Consider the following 14,710-nt stretch of genomic DNA (forward strand, 5'->3'; position numbering starts at 1 on the left):
TTATCTTACAAGACATAAAGCACAAAGACAAGAATATGCTCCAAAGTCCCACAGGACTCTATTCCCCGTCCCCTTTTTAGAGGCCTGTCTCAGGTAATATTTCTTCCATGAAAGTAAAATTTATCACAGAATTACATCCTTGAGATTCCAAGATCAAAAAAGGCCTTCAGTTTGGAATTCTGGAATCTACTAAAAAGTTCCTCCCCTTCCCTCCTCAAAGTCATAGCCACATCCTGAGAGATTACAAGTTTGAAGACCCCACGCTGCTTCCTCCCAGCCCTCATCTTTACAGATCCCATTCTTGGAAATCACCCCTGTGCAGATAGGGAGGCCAGCTCAGTCAACAGCACTCTTCTGCACTTTCGGAACTTAATGTTTGCAGGGACCTCTTTTGTCCAAATGGAGAAGGCAATTGCCCACTCCAGTACTTCTGCCTGGAAAATCCCATGGACGGAGGAGCCTGGTAGGCTGCAGTCCATGGGGTCACTAGGAGTCGGACACGACTAAGCGACTTCACTTGCACTTTTCACTTTCATGCATTGGAGAAGGAAATGGCAACCCACTCCAGTGTTCTTGCCTGGAGAATCCCAGGGACGGGGGAGCCTGGTGGGCTGCCGTCTATGGGGTCGCACAGAGTCGGACACGACTGAAGCGACTTAGCAGCAGCAGCAGCAGCTTTTGTCCAAAGACAGATCTTCTAAACCAGATAAAAATATTCACAGACTGAAATCTCAAACGCCTACAGGGCCAGACAGGTAAAGTAGATGAATTAAGAAGGCGGACATTAATTAGTGGAGAGTGGTGGGGGACAGTGGTGAACAGGAACGCACACTTAACACATAAGTGGCAGGGGCACCTCAGCTCCGCCCATCATGGCCATCCCAGCTTTTCCCTCGGCTTCTCTCCATTCCCTGCAACTCAGGCTCTCGCGCCGCACCTCCCTCTCCTCTCTTCCCCGGGGCGTTGCAGGCTTTCGGTGCAGCCACCCAACCCGGGCGCCCCCGAGAGCCGCAGAGGAGAAGCTGATGCGGTGCTCTCTGACGGAGACCCACTTTTCCCCTGGGAACCCCGAGCGGGCTGAAGGACGGGACAAAGCCGCGCCCTGAGGGTCTACACTCTAACTGGAAAAACAGGGCCTCACGCCCGGGAGCCCCGGGGTGGGTGTGAGAGTACAGCACACCTCGCAGAAAACACTAATCTCCCAGTGGATTAAAGCGGGCGAGGGCAGGGTCAAGGGACGCGATAGAACCGCGCAGTTTGCAGATGGGAAACCCCCATCGCTCAGGAACCCCTCCACACAAGTCACTTCCAAACCAGACGATTCTCGGCGAGGGGCTCATCAGACAGGCGTTGGCTCCTACACAAATGGCTCTGTCCCCTCGCCCTCGGTCCGGGGCGCGCGCAGCTGCAGGAGTCACTGCGCTTCCCCGCCCCCGCTCCTGGAGGCCCCCCTCTCCCCTCTCCCCTCTCCGCCCGACCCGAGCAGGAGCTCCGCCCCCAACGCGCCGCCCCAGTCGTCCCCCCACCCCCCACGCCTTAAAACCCCGTGCACGCCGCCCCACCGCGCCCCGCCCGGCGCACCTCTCCTCTCCTCGCCAGCGCCAGCCGCAGCCGCAGCCGCTCTCCCGGCCCTGGTCTCGGCACCATGAGCTTCGGCTCGGAGCACTACCTGTGCGCCTCCTCCTCTTACCGCAAGGTGTTCGGGGACGGCTCGCGCCTGTCCTCGCGCCTCTCCGGGGCTGGCGGCTCGGGGAGCTTCCGCTCGCAGTCGCTGTCCCGCAGCAATGTGGCCTCCTCGGCCGCCTGCTCCTCGGCCTCGTCGCTCGGCCTGGGCCTGGCCTACCGCCGGTCCCCGGCGTCCGACGGGCTGGACCTGAGTCAGGCGGCGGCGCGCACCAATGAGTACAAGATCATCCGCACTAACGAGAAGGAGCAGCTGCAGGGTCTCAACGACCGCTTCGCCGTGTTCATCGAGAAGGTGCACCAGCTGGAGACGCAGAACCGAGCGCTCGAGGCCGAGCTGGCCGCGCTGCGGCAGCGCCACGCCGAGCCGTCGCGCGTCGGCGAGCTCTTCCAGCGCGAGCTGCGCGATCTGCGCGCGCAGCTGGAGGAGGCTAGTTCGGCGCGCGCGCAGGCCCTGCTGGAGCGCGACGGGCTGGCCGAGGAGGTGCAGCGGCTGCGGGCGCGCTGCGAGGAGGAGAGCCGGGGGCGCGAAGGGGCCGAGCGCGCCCTGAAGGCGCAGCAGCGCGACGTGGACGGCGCCACGCTTGCCCGCCTGGATCTGGAGAAGAAGGTAGAGTCACTGCTGGACGAGCTGGCCTTCGTGCGCCAGGTGCACGACGAGGAGGTGGCCGAGCTGCTGGCCACGCTGCAGGCGTCTTCGCAGGCCGCGGCCGAGGTGGACGTGGCTGTGGCTAAACCAGATCTGAGTTCGGCGCTGAGGGAGATCCGCGCCCAGTATGAGTCGCTGGCCGCCAAGAACTTGCAGTCGGCCGAGGAGTGGTACAAGTCCAAGTTTGCCAACCTGAACGAGCAGGCGGCGCGCAGCACCGAGGCCATCCGGGCCAGCCGCGAGGAGATTCACGAGTACCGTCGCCAGCTGCAGGCACGCACCATCGAGATCGAGGGCCTGCGCGGGGCCAATGAGTCCCTGGAGAGGCAGATCCTGGAGCTGGAGGAGCGACACAGTGCCGAGGTGGCCAGCTACCAGGTAAAGGTTGGAGCGCTGCGTAGAGAAGGGAGCCCTCTGCTCTCCAGCGCGTATTTCTCGCACGGTTGGGGCCCTCGAAATCAAGGGGCGGATAAAGGAGGGGACGGAAAGCGCCCCGCCCAGAGGCACTGGCAAACAAAAAGCCCTGGAGCCTCTCTCGCTAATTTTAGGGGCCTGGACGCCCTCTTTACCTGCCCCTCACTTGCGTCCCTGTCTGAGCCCTTCTAACAAAGAAGCCCTCAAGCTTCAGCAGGTGGGCATAAACACGCTGGCGACCTAAAGAACAACCCCTCCCAAAGAGGGGTGAGCGCAATAGGGGTAGGTCGCAGCCTCTCCGTGGTTGGCGGTGCTGTTTCTGCTGTCTGGCTTGTTTGATTGACTTTGAAATGCTTTCTGTGCGTCCTGGGAATATTTCTGCACTTGGGTGGGGGAAGAATGCGAGACTATACTGGCAAGAGTTCTATCCCGTTGTCTTGACTTTTGCTCTCAAAGGAGTAGAGACTGGTAGTCACGGAGATGAGTGATTGGGCTAGTAATAACCGCCCTGCTCTGTTCTCCCCCAGCATACACTCAGTTCCCTCGGCCACTGACTTACGGTATTTCTTCCTAAAGAAAGCATTACAGACGTTAGGAAAGGAGGATGGTAGGGCGCTGTCCTCGGTGCTGATCTAGAGTTCTTCCCATCTCAGAATTTCCCTCCTGTCTCTTGTCCCAGTTATGACTCTCTAGACAATTAACTGCTTCGATTTTTTTTTTTCTCAACACAAACACATCAGTCTCGGCTACCTGCAATCAAGGGTCACCTCGTGGACAGCATCAATTTTCACGTTCATGGATGGCTTAGCATTTAACAAAAACCACTTAGTCTGCCCCGCAGCAGTGAAGTCCCACTCGAAAATTCCCATTTCCTTAACATTTTTCCATCCTAAGTGCATGTGATAAATCACAGAGATGAGTGCATCTTTGTTATAGGTCACTTATTTTTTTCCCGTCTTTGCCTGTCCTCTAAGCTCCTGTGAAGGTATCGATTGGCTCTTTCCTCCTTTTCTCTCCAAACAAAGGCCACTGCACCTTCAGTTTTACTACATGGAACATTCTGGGCTTATGACCACAAAGGACACAGAGGCAGGTGAAAAGTGTGGAAAAGAATCTAAATAGTGTGGTTCAGTTTCAAGGTGCAATAAAAGTTCCATTGGATAGAATGCTAATAGTTCAGAAACTTGCAATAATTCATTCTACCAAGCTCAAAGTTTCCATTTGATAAAATTAATTATGTTTAGGAACATTAAGAAAATCAATCAAGAAAGCAGTGAATCCTCAAAGTGCTATTTTTGTCTGGAGCCAGAGAATTATTATGGGTGTGCAGTATTTGCTGTTCATTATAAATAGCTCCCTTTGATAAATGAAGAAAGCTTGCTTGGGCTATTTATTTTGGTATTTATAATTACAGTAATATTCAAATAAATACTTTTATTCCACTTCAAAATGTTTAACTTGAACTTTTGACTATGTGGCCTAGCTCTCAATGGCCTGAACTAATTACATTTAGTTAATTGAGACTTCGTATTTTCTTCTAGAAGCTTCAAAGGATGGGCTACGTGGTCTTCTGCTGGGCTAGCCCAGTATTTCTCTAAAAAGGATAACTTACCCATAATCACCATCTGAATTGGGCTTTGCCATGTCCTCTGGTTGCTTGGTGTAGCCCCTATATTCTAAGAAATAGTGACAGTATTGTCTGGTTTGTTTTGTTTGCTTTAAAAGGCTTTCAATGTTAGACAATAGTAGGGTCATCCAGACTAGCCTGCAGAAAACAAAAAACAACAGAAACTGCGGCATCTGCAGCTCTGCAGTGCTGCCCCCATCAGCCGTAGCCTCAGTGGACCTGCTGTGAATGGAAGAGGAGCTCAGACAACAGATATATATATCTATATAAAAGCTGAGGAGGGGTGCACATCTTCACCTGCGGGTCCTGAAGCCACAAGGGTGTCATCAGGCTGTTCTGACAATCTTAGCAGCGCTGATTGAGATGAAAAGCCTCCTTCCCCACAGTGAGATTCAGCCATTGTTTTCTTGCCCTCTAACCCCTCCCCCTCCCCTTTCACTGCAGTGATGGGAGGCTGTTCTCTTTCTTCTGCTTCAGAGATTAGTGGTAGGCCCATTTTCCTTTGCAGGTTTGCCACCCTCTTAAAGGCAGAGGAAGGCCCCATTAAAGTCACGTTTTCCCTGCCCCAGAGAGCTGACAGCCTATTTGAGGAAAGAAAGCTTATCACACTTTTGAAAGGGTGAAGAATGATTCAAGGTGACATATTAATAGTGAGTATACCGTGGTGTATGCAAGGGTTGAATCAGGCGACACGAAAAATTAAGAGGTGCTAGGACTATTGTCCTCAGAAGCCAAACAGAGCCATCCTCTTTAACTAAAGGCTTTCCATTTCTGACACAGGGTGATTCTGGTTCCTGCTTCACCACCATTAGAGTCCCTGTTCTGCCAAAGATGCCTAAGGACATTTTTGGACGGTACTGGGGGCCCTGGCCCTGTACCGATGGTCAATCTTGGAAAGCTGAAGCTTTCCTTGAAAGACCTTGTGGAACAATCAGGATCACACCATCAGTTAATGCTCTCCAGGGAGATGAGCCAAGTCTGCCCTCTTCTCTCCAGTATGAGATTGAAATGTAGCCTAATTAAACAGCAGGAAGGGGCTGGCCCCTTGGAGATTGGGGGTGGCAGTGGCTGCATATAAATCTATAACCTGATAGATCCATTTCTGAAATTAGAATTCAAGAAAAAGGTCTTCATTTGGTCCCCTTCTCTCTCTTTTTTTTCAACTCTTCCATATGTTTTTTGCTTTCTTTTGTTCTGTTTTTGTCCCCTCTACCTCAGTATATTAGGGCTTCCCTGGTGGCTCAGTGGTAAAGAATCTGCCTGCCAATGCAGGAGATGCAGGTTTGATCCCTGGGGATCAGGAAGATTCCCCTGGAGGAGGAAATGGTAACCCTCTCTAGTATTCTTGCCTGGGAAATCCCATGGACAAAGGAGCCTGGTGGGCTAAAGTCCGTGGGATCACAAAGAGACATGACTTAGCAACTAAACACCAAACATACCACCTCACTGTATTATTGCCACCTGCCCCACCCTGATAGAGCCCTTACAGAAAAACTAGTGGTTCCTAAACCCATTGACCCGCCAAGGTTACTTGGGGGCTTAACAGAAAGAGTCTCAGGCTTACTCCCAAAGATATGGATTCAGTAGTTTGCAGGTGGGGCCCAAGAATATGCAGTTTCAATAAAAGCACTGCAGCCTATCAATTCCTCAGACTGATTTGGGGGTGCACTGACTTAAACCACCTTTCCCAGTGTAAACCAGCCTATAGAAATACTTATAGTGCAACATTTTTAAAGTATTGTAGAAAAAATCATGGGAAGAAACAAAGATAGGAGTGAGAAAAGGCAGCAGAGTGACCTGTGAGTGTACCACATATAGAAATCCTCTCTCTCCACCTTCGTTATCAGACAGAGTAGTAATTCTGAACAGCCTTCTTCAATCAGATGGTGCCACACTCACTACTGTTCTCCTGGGTGAGGGCCCCTAAAAGTGATGAACCCACAGCTCTGTCTGTTAACCTGTGCGCCACTGCAGATGTTCTGGTGGCCTGTTCTCTCTCTTATTCCCAGTCCACATCCTTCGAGCCCCAAGGAGGATGCTCAGCACTCTGGTTAGCCATTCCAGGAGAGACCCTTGGAATGGGAGTGCCTCTCTCCTGTTCCCTCAGTCTAAGTCAGCAGCTGCTGCGTGGTTGGGGGAGGGGGCAGACTGCAGCGCTTTGCTCAGATTTCCAGCTGGAGGCCATCTTTGGCAGGGCTTTTGAAGGGCAATGCAAGACTGCCTAGGGTGGGGAAGAAAGCGCAGACAAAGAGCCCAGATGTTGAAGAGCAGGGGTCAGCAGTCAGCATAGTTTCTTCTAAAAAGAGCAAAGTCATGCTTTATGTCTACACTGATCCATAAAATAGACCTGTGAAATGTGTGGCAGAAAAGTTCAAGGAAATCTCATCTATCTAGAACTCAGGTCCCCAGCAACCTCTTATTCAGAAAACAGCTGTGAAACAAAAATAATTTTTTTAAAAGAAACTAATTAACCTGCTGACGTGACACATCTGTCTCTAAATCACATATTCGGAAGTTGGCCCCTCTGTTGCCCCCCAGCTTATTTGTTACTTTACTTTGTGATTCTAAAGCACTTTGCTATTTGGATTTCAAGCCTGCGGCAAGATAGAGAAGAGGAACCACCGGAGTCAGGCATTGTCAGGAGTGAGTAGCAGATTAGTTCAACTTTCAGGACAAAGAAAACCACTAGTAGCAAACACTAGTTCAAATACTGCTCTCAGGGGCCATTTAGGGAAAATACAGCCTTATATATACCTTAGTTGACCTAAAAGATAAAACACATCACAGAATTCTAGAGAAATAATTGATCATTATCTTAATCCTTAGTTGCTGAGAAAGGTTGCATTTTGTTTAGTATCCTAGGAAAGAGTAGTACAAAGCACTTTAGAAAAGTTTTTATTTAGATTGGTTATTAAAAACTGTTATGGAAACCTGGGTGTCCAGAGCTGAAAAGCCTGTGGCTGTTTTGAAGAATGAAGTATTATATTAAATTCTGGAATTTAAGGTTTTAACTTTGTACCTTCCTATCTGGAGAAAGAAAATAATATCCTTTAAATGAAAAAAAAAAAAAAAAATCCAACTGTTATGGAGATGTACATCTTCGTGAAAAACAAAAAATAATCCAGTGCTTTATGGGATTTGCCTCCAACTCTCCAATGTTAAAGTTTTATTATATGTTGCTTTCTTTAGTTATCTAAGCCAGGGGTTGCCTATTTCTGGGATCTAATCCCTGATGATCCAAGGTGGAGCCGATGTAATAATAGAAATAAAGTGCACAACAAATGCAGTGTGATTGAATCATTCCAAAACCATCCCCTCCCCTCAATCCGTGGAAAAATTGTTTTCCACGAAACCAGTCCCCAGTGCCACAAAGGGTTGGGACCGCTGATCTAAGGGGTTGTAAGGAGGGCTCGTGATCAATTTGTCCATATCATTAAAAGGGTAGAGTCACATGGTATGATATTAACAATAATAAAAATTACTAACATTTAGTAAGCAGTTCCTAGGTACCAAATGTTGTTCTAATGACTATTATCTAATTGACCAGATAATGAACTCATCACATCATAATGTGAGGTGCATTAAATTGAAATCCTCACTTGAGGATCTCAGAATACCTCAGAAAAGAAGAAACATTATAATTTCCCATATACAGAAATGGAAGTTTCAAAGAAAGTAAAGTATAGAAAACTGAGGTATGTTAGATGTTGGTGTCAGGGCAAGAAATGCAATCCAAAGATCTTGATGCAATCCTCTTTTTTTCCTCCTGTAACATTTCTCCTGCCCCTCTGCATAATGAGCATACTTGCTCCCCTTTCTCCTTTTCCTTCACCTTAGACTCTTTTCCCCTTACCACAGTATATTGATTCTCTTACTCCTAGGGCGTCACTAGATTTGCTTGTAGCTCAGATGGTAGAGCCTGCCTGCAATGCAGGACAACTGGGTTCAATCCCTGGGTCAGGAAGATCCCCTGGAGAAGGAAATGGCAACCCACTCCAATATTCTTGTCTGGAAAATCCCATGAACGGAGGAGACTTGTGGGCTACGGTCCATGGGGTTGCAAAGAGTTGGACACAACTGAGCAACTAACACTATTTAACCTCAAATATAGCAACTATCAAGTAAAATTTCTTGACAAAAATCCCTTTAAACTCTTATGATCTCTTAACACACTTTGGAATATTTCCACCATTGTTCAGTGTATTATATATTTTCCTCACTGGTTATCATTCCTTGCTCTGAACCCATCATTCCTTGCTCTGAACCCATCAGTTAATTGGGTTTTTTCTTTGCAGTATTCCTGTCAATATTTATAGAACAGGTAGGTGGTATGAATTTTAATTCTTTCTGCAGATTCTTTTGATTTGGAAGTTTGCACCCCCTGATCTATCAGCCCTGGCTTTCACCAGCATTTTATCATCCCTACAAGGGAAGTTCAAAGGGTTCCTCAGCACTTTCTTGGGGTTTCTGATATATTTATCTGCATGACTGTTTCATAACAATAACTCTCAGCCACTGTACTCACCATGTTGAGAATTGCAACTGAATTATATGAGTTATTTGCTCAGAATAAGAAAAGAAATTCATTCAACAATCATTCATTGAGCATCTCCAGTGTTCATTGTGCTAGGCCATGGGCTTCCAGGGGTGAACTAGACAGACGGCTTCCATGTAAATTACATCCCAGTACAATAGTTTTCTAACAGTGGATTTACCCTCCCAGGGCCATTTAGCAATGTCTGGAGACATTGCTGGTTATCACAGCTGGGAGAGAAGGTGCTGCTGGCATCTAGTCGATAGAGGTCAGGAATGCTGCTAAAAATCCTACATTCACAGCGACAGCTCCCCTCAACAAAGAATTATCCATATAATAAGAGCTAAAAAGCAGAGTGGCCACTTTCAGGTGGGGGCTTTTTTCTGAAGATACTTTTTTTAAAGTTTTCACAAATTTCCTTCATGGGCTAGCAGTTTCCCCAGCTTAAGGTAAAAGTACATGCTAGATCAGTGTGGAGAGGGTACTTAAATTGGATGCTGAAGACCTGAGTAAAGGACATTTGAACTGAATCTTGTATGACATGAAGTCAGCCATGTGAAGACCCACCACAGAGCATTCCAAACAGAGGAAAGAGCTAGTCTAATGGGCCTGCGATAGCAGTGAACTTGGTAAGTTTAAGGAGCAAAAGAGAAGGCCACGGTAACTAAAACATACTGAGCAAGGTGAAAAGTATAGGCTGTGCTGAGAAGTTTGCACTTAATTCCAAAGCTGTTGGAGGGTGTTAAGTAGATGAGGAATAGGATCTGCTGTGTTTTTAAAAGATCCTCTCGTTTCTCAAGAATCACAGATTTAAACCTTTTTTTCTTCTGTGCCTGGTTTTGTACCTGGAGGAACTTAAAGCACAAGTATTATATGAACTTAAGTTTCTTTTTTTAAAAAATTATAATTTCAATCTGCCATTTGGATTAAAAAAAAAAAAATTCCTTGAAGTGTCTATGCTTCCTATCTGTCATGTAAAGTTCGGTCAGTGAAGTGATTGACTAGCAGACTTCATGAAACCATCACAATGAATGGAGGCAGAGACTTGCCACCCTCTCTGGGCTCTCCACAGTTGGCATTTTCTGAATCTAAGCTCCTGACCTGAGCCTTTGGTTTCGAAAAGGACATTCAACAACTGAGTGATTCAGCAGTAATACAATAGCAAGGGAGGGACAGTAAGTGAGTAAAACATAAATATCTTCCCAGTGTTTAGTTGAGAACCCTGTGACCCCTGATAGAAATGTATCCAGATCTCCTGGGACCTTTATGGAAAAATTAAGATGTTGGGACCCCATCCTGGAACAGTTGGATCAGAATCTGGGCTGAGGGACAGGTATGGATTTTTAATGTGTAGGCAGAGTTGAGAATCCTTGCTTTCTCAATCTCAATGAATGTCGGCCAGTTTGGCCTACATATATTGGATTTGTGTTGCTGCTTTTCAGGATAACATTGGGCAGCTGGAGAATGATCTGAGGAACACCAAGAGTGAGATGGCGCGCCACCTTCGGGAATACCAGGACTTGCTCAATGTCAAAATGGCTCTTGACATTGAGATAGCAGCTTACAGGTACGTCACAGGGCATGCTCACCTAGGCAGATCCTGTCACCTGGGGCATCGCTACCCACATAAGTGGTTTTAGGCTCCAGTTTATGGGTGAAGCAGGGGATGAGGAAAGGCATCACTGCCTCTTTTCAGGTAAGCTGACCCTTACGTCCCTCAACTTGGTTAGGTCCCAGCTCCACCCCACTAGTGCCTGGAGGCCTGGAGCAGTCTACCTGCCTCTGCAGAGATTTAAGGCAATAATGTGAGTGCACAGAGGTTGAAGTAAAACCCACCAGACTCTAACTTTAAAAACAGGGTTCATACAACATAGAAAGTCCTCACAGATGAAGTATGCCCCTGGATACCTGTGTAAGTAAACATTTACCTTAAAAACAAATGACAGCAGCTACTACTTTTTGGATGACTACTGTGTGCTAGGCACTATATTAGATTTCTGCATATAAATTATCTAAGTATCAGGTTATATCATCATTTTGCAGATGAGGAAACTTGAACGATAGACTGTGTAACTTGCTGAAAATCACAGTGTTGGTAAATGAAAGAGTTCAGATTCAATCTCAGATCTGTCTGAGAATTTTTTCTTTTATTCTGACACTTTGTATACTACTTTAAAGCTCCCAGAGGATTTGATAGTGTTTTGGGTTTCTGTTTTTTTTTTTTTTAAATGATAAAAGTTACCAGAATTATGAGAGGAAAAGAAAGATACTGGAGCCATTCTATTATGATGCTGTTTAGGCCAGGCTGGGAAAAAGCTTGGTATCTGAAACAGGTTACTTCCTTGGTTTCTGTTATTGCTGATTCCATTTCCTTTGTACCCTGACATGCTGAAAAAATACAGATCTCAAGTTCAGGCTGAATTAGGCAGTTTCTTTGTGGACTTCTTACCTTCTTATCCCTGTTGCACTTAAGGTATTAATTAGTAAACTACTTCTCCGTAGATCTTTGTAGACTCTAAGTGCCAAAACTGGGTGTGATGAAACCAAGGGGGAGTTGAAGGTTTTTTTTTTCTTTTTAATGTATTTGCAAATAAGATAGGTTTCCCCTTGACAGTGCTCTAAACATAGCTGGTGCTAAAGGCGTGTGTGTGTGTGTGCGTGCGCTGGATGAAAAGGTGTGTGTGTATGCTGGATAAAGTCCAAGTCTTTGGCCTTGAAATTCAATATTTATTGGTCTCAATGTCATGAAGAAACTGTGAAATCTGGAATCTGAAGTCTTTCTGAAATGAATAGGGGATGGATGGTTAAATTCTTTCAGAAGTTGCAAGTTGACTTCCTAAGAGTTTTTCTCTGTTGGATTTACAGGAAGCTGCTGGAAGGCGAAGAGACACGTTTCAGCACCAGTGGATTAAGCATTTCGGGGCTGAATCCACTTCCCAACCCAAGCTATCTGCTCCCACCTAGAATCCTCAGTTCTACCACCTCCAAAGGGTCAGCCACTGGGCTGTCTCTTAAGAAAGAGGAGGAGGAAGAGGAGGCTTCTAAGATAGCCTCAAAGAAAACCTCCCAGATAGGGGAAAGTTTTGAAGAAATATTGGAGGAGACAGTGATATCTACTAAGAAAACCGAGAAATCAAATATAGAAGAAACCACCATTTCAAGCCAAAAAATATAATTCTCTTGCTTAAAAAAAGTTAATGCTTAGGAGGGGATAATATACACTTGACTTGTCAAACAGCCTATTCCTGATCCAAAACACCTGTCGCCACTCCACATTGTCTTCAAGGCTTCAGTCTCATATTTAGCATCGAATACTTACTTTCTCTAATAAGAAATCCACACCTTAGATTGGAGCAAACCGCAGTCCTAGAGCAATCACAGAGGAGTTATCTAAGAATGCAGCTTTCTCACCTAAAGCTCAGGCTTCACAGCTATAGATGATTCAGGTACAGAGGAAGTACAAACGAAGGTGCTAAATCTGTGATCATCACCATCTTGCTGTGAACTGAAATTAAAACCTATATTCACTCACCATACCCAGCCGTTACCCAGCTATGTAATCTCACTCTAGATACCTAAAACATAAAATCACTGCCACAGATAAACCCACAGTCCACACCCGACACCACTCGATAGAATTGTTTCACAAATGATAGGTGTTTGTTTAATGGGTATTTTCCCTCTCACCCCGCTGCAATTCCATATATCCTTTCTTCCATTCAGGAAAAAAAAAAAAAGGATAGTGTAGTATTTGTCCTTTTAAAACACATTTAGGTTCTTCTCAAAAGAACTTAACCCCTTTAGCTCTCTCTGCTCAGTAAGTAGAATTAGATGCATGTTGACCATTTCTATGATTCGTGTAATGACTTCTCCCTGTCCATTTCATGTCCTTTTAATTATATACTTTAAAAAAAAAGGCAGTGATAAGTTTTGTGGGTTACCCCTTAGCTTATTCAAATCCATTTAATTAGGAAAAAGGCATAGTTTATTAAGAATGTAGCTTTTCACCTTAACTTTAGAAGCACACTCATAGTTAATCCCAAACTGTGATTAAGCTGACCTTAGATTTAGAAGTGTAAGCTAGAAGAGGTGAGTATTTGTATGAAGGGGAAAAGACAAGGTCTCATTTATCCGTGGCAGTTCATTTGTGGTGATAGAGAATTAGCTGTTCATGCCTTTAACCTTAAAATCCTCGTATTTCCCTCCCCACTGGTCTAGGTCCTAAAAAGGCCTTGTCTTCACACTTATGCCTTTTAAGAATGCTAAATGTAGATTATCTTATCACCAGGACACAATGCTCCTGCCCAAAAGTAAAGAGTCCCTTCTGGTCAATCAACACCACAGCAAATAAATATAAAAAAGAAATCTTAATCTTCTAACAGTCTTGCCCAACAGATTTCCTGTTGCTGCATAGTTGGTGGGGTCTTGCTCCCCTGCTGGAGAGGAAGAGACTCTCAGACCAGAGAAGGGGCACAGATGTCCTGCTCGCACGCTAGGAAATAGGTTCTGGGAAGTCCAGTTTTCATTTGCCCAGCTGTGTAGCACCTGCATTGCCCAGTCTTCCACATGTGCCAAGTTTGATGCAAAATTAATTCTCTGTCAGAGTCACTTCCACAGATCTGAAGAGTTGCCATATCTGTGTCACACATCTCCATTTCCGTGGTGAAAAGGACATGATGCTTTTACTCAACTTTCTGATCCTAGCACGTGCTTCAGCCGTTCAAGGAACTTGAAAGAATACGTTTCTCTTCTTCCTTTCCCTCACTCCATTCCTGTCTTTACTCCTTACGCTTACTGTAAAACATTAGTAAAATAAGAATTAAAAGACACGAATCCCATCAACATAACTTGTGTTTTGTGGTTTCTGCTCCTTTAACTGAGAGAAGAACTGTTTTGGTTCAGTGAACAGTTGCACCCCCTGATAATTCAGAAATCATATGTTCTCTGTTCTGTGCATCTTTGTTTAGTGTTTCTTTTTTTTTTTTTTTTCCCCTATCAAAGCCTCAGGGTTATAGTCTGCAGACTGTCTGGTCTGAAACATAATGCACTAAGTGGGCAGTTCATGGCAGGAAATGGGGAAATCAAATCAATCAAATGATGAAAGACAATGTATTCCATGCCTGGATAATGATTTAACTAGCTTAGCTTGCTGAAGATTTCTGAGAATGAACTGGCAGAAGGCACATGATTAAAAAGTTCTTCAAAACAGTAAGAATCTTTTCCTTCTTTGAAAATGAGGTTCTGCTTCTGCAGAACCCACATGCCTAGGTAGAACATGGGCAGCAGTAATAGCATCTTCCTCTAGTGTAGTGATTCTTAACCTTTTTTTGGGATTAAAAAGACTTCTCCCCCTTGGAGAAAGCTATGGGTCCTTTCCCCCAAAAAAATACATGCATAAAACTATACAGGTCGAGGGACCTGTGACTCCTTAGAACTATCTACTCCTGGTATACAGAAGGCTATGGATGCCAAGTTGAGATCTCCTAATGCCAGGCCAGGTTCCAGGATGGAGACTGCCAGTGAGGGGATATTTGGATGCAACTCACAGCTGATGGTTGAAGCTGGAGCTTGCAGAATCCTGAACAATATTGTCATTCTCAGTCCATCTGTCTAAAGGCACTTCCAGGCTACTTGAAGATACATTAGTGGTACTGCTAGTGAAAGATGTTAGTTGCACACTAACAATGAGAGTTTTGTAATAAAACATCTTTTAGGAACTTCCATGGTGATCCAGTGGTTAACACTCCTCACTTCAAACACAAAGGATGCAGGTACAGTCCCTGGTCAGGGAACTATTATCCCA

At 45.7% G+C, this 14,710-nt stretch overlaps 2 protein-coding genes across 2 annotated transcripts in view; one reads left to right on the top strand and one right to left on the bottom strand.

The window, feature by feature from the left end:
* The window catches only part of NT5C2 (5'-nucleotidase, cytosolic II), a 149,336-nt gene extending 147,562 nt beyond the window's left edge, over positions 1–1,774 (bottom strand). The window contains exon 1 of the mRNA XM_061403319.1: positions 1,691–1,774. The gene's annotated coding sequence lies outside the window, so the exon portion shown is untranslated. The remainder of the gene's footprint in view (positions 1–1,690) is intronic.
* On the top strand, positions 1,551–13,754 carry INA (internexin neuronal intermediate filament protein alpha). Its single transcript, XM_061403324.1, has 3 exons — positions 1,551–2,710; positions 10,350–10,474; positions 11,773–13,754. Exons 1-3 carry the CDS (start codon positions 1,646–1,648, stop codon positions 12,080–12,082), a joined length of 1,500 nt encoding a protein of 499 aa, XP_061259308.1. The 5' UTR covers positions 1,551–1,645; the 3' UTR covers positions 12,083–13,754.
* The last annotated feature ends 956 nt before the right edge of the window (positions 13,755–14,710 follow it).

This window comes from Bos javanicus, chromosome 26 (genome assembly GCF_032452875.1).
Source record: "Bos javanicus breed banteng chromosome 26, ARS-OSU_banteng_1.0, whole genome shotgun sequence".
Lineage (NCBI taxonomy): Eukaryota > Metazoa > Chordata > Mammalia > Artiodactyla > Bovidae > Bos > Bos javanicus.

Excerpts from the sequence above, each read along its gene's own strand:
- INA (XM_061403324.1), top strand. The coding sequence starts at position 1,646 with ATGAGCTTCGGCTCGGAGCACTACCTGTGCGCCTCCTCCTCTTACCGC. Across the intron at positions 2,711-10,349 it reads CCGAGGTGGCCAGCTACCAG|GATAACATTGGGCAGCTGGA; the intron begins GTAAAGGTTGGA and ends GCTGCTTTTCAG. Across the intron at positions 10,475-11,772 it reads ATTGAGATAGCAGCTTACAG|GAAGCTGCTGGAAGGCGAAG; the intron begins GTACGTCACAGG and ends TTGGATTTACAG.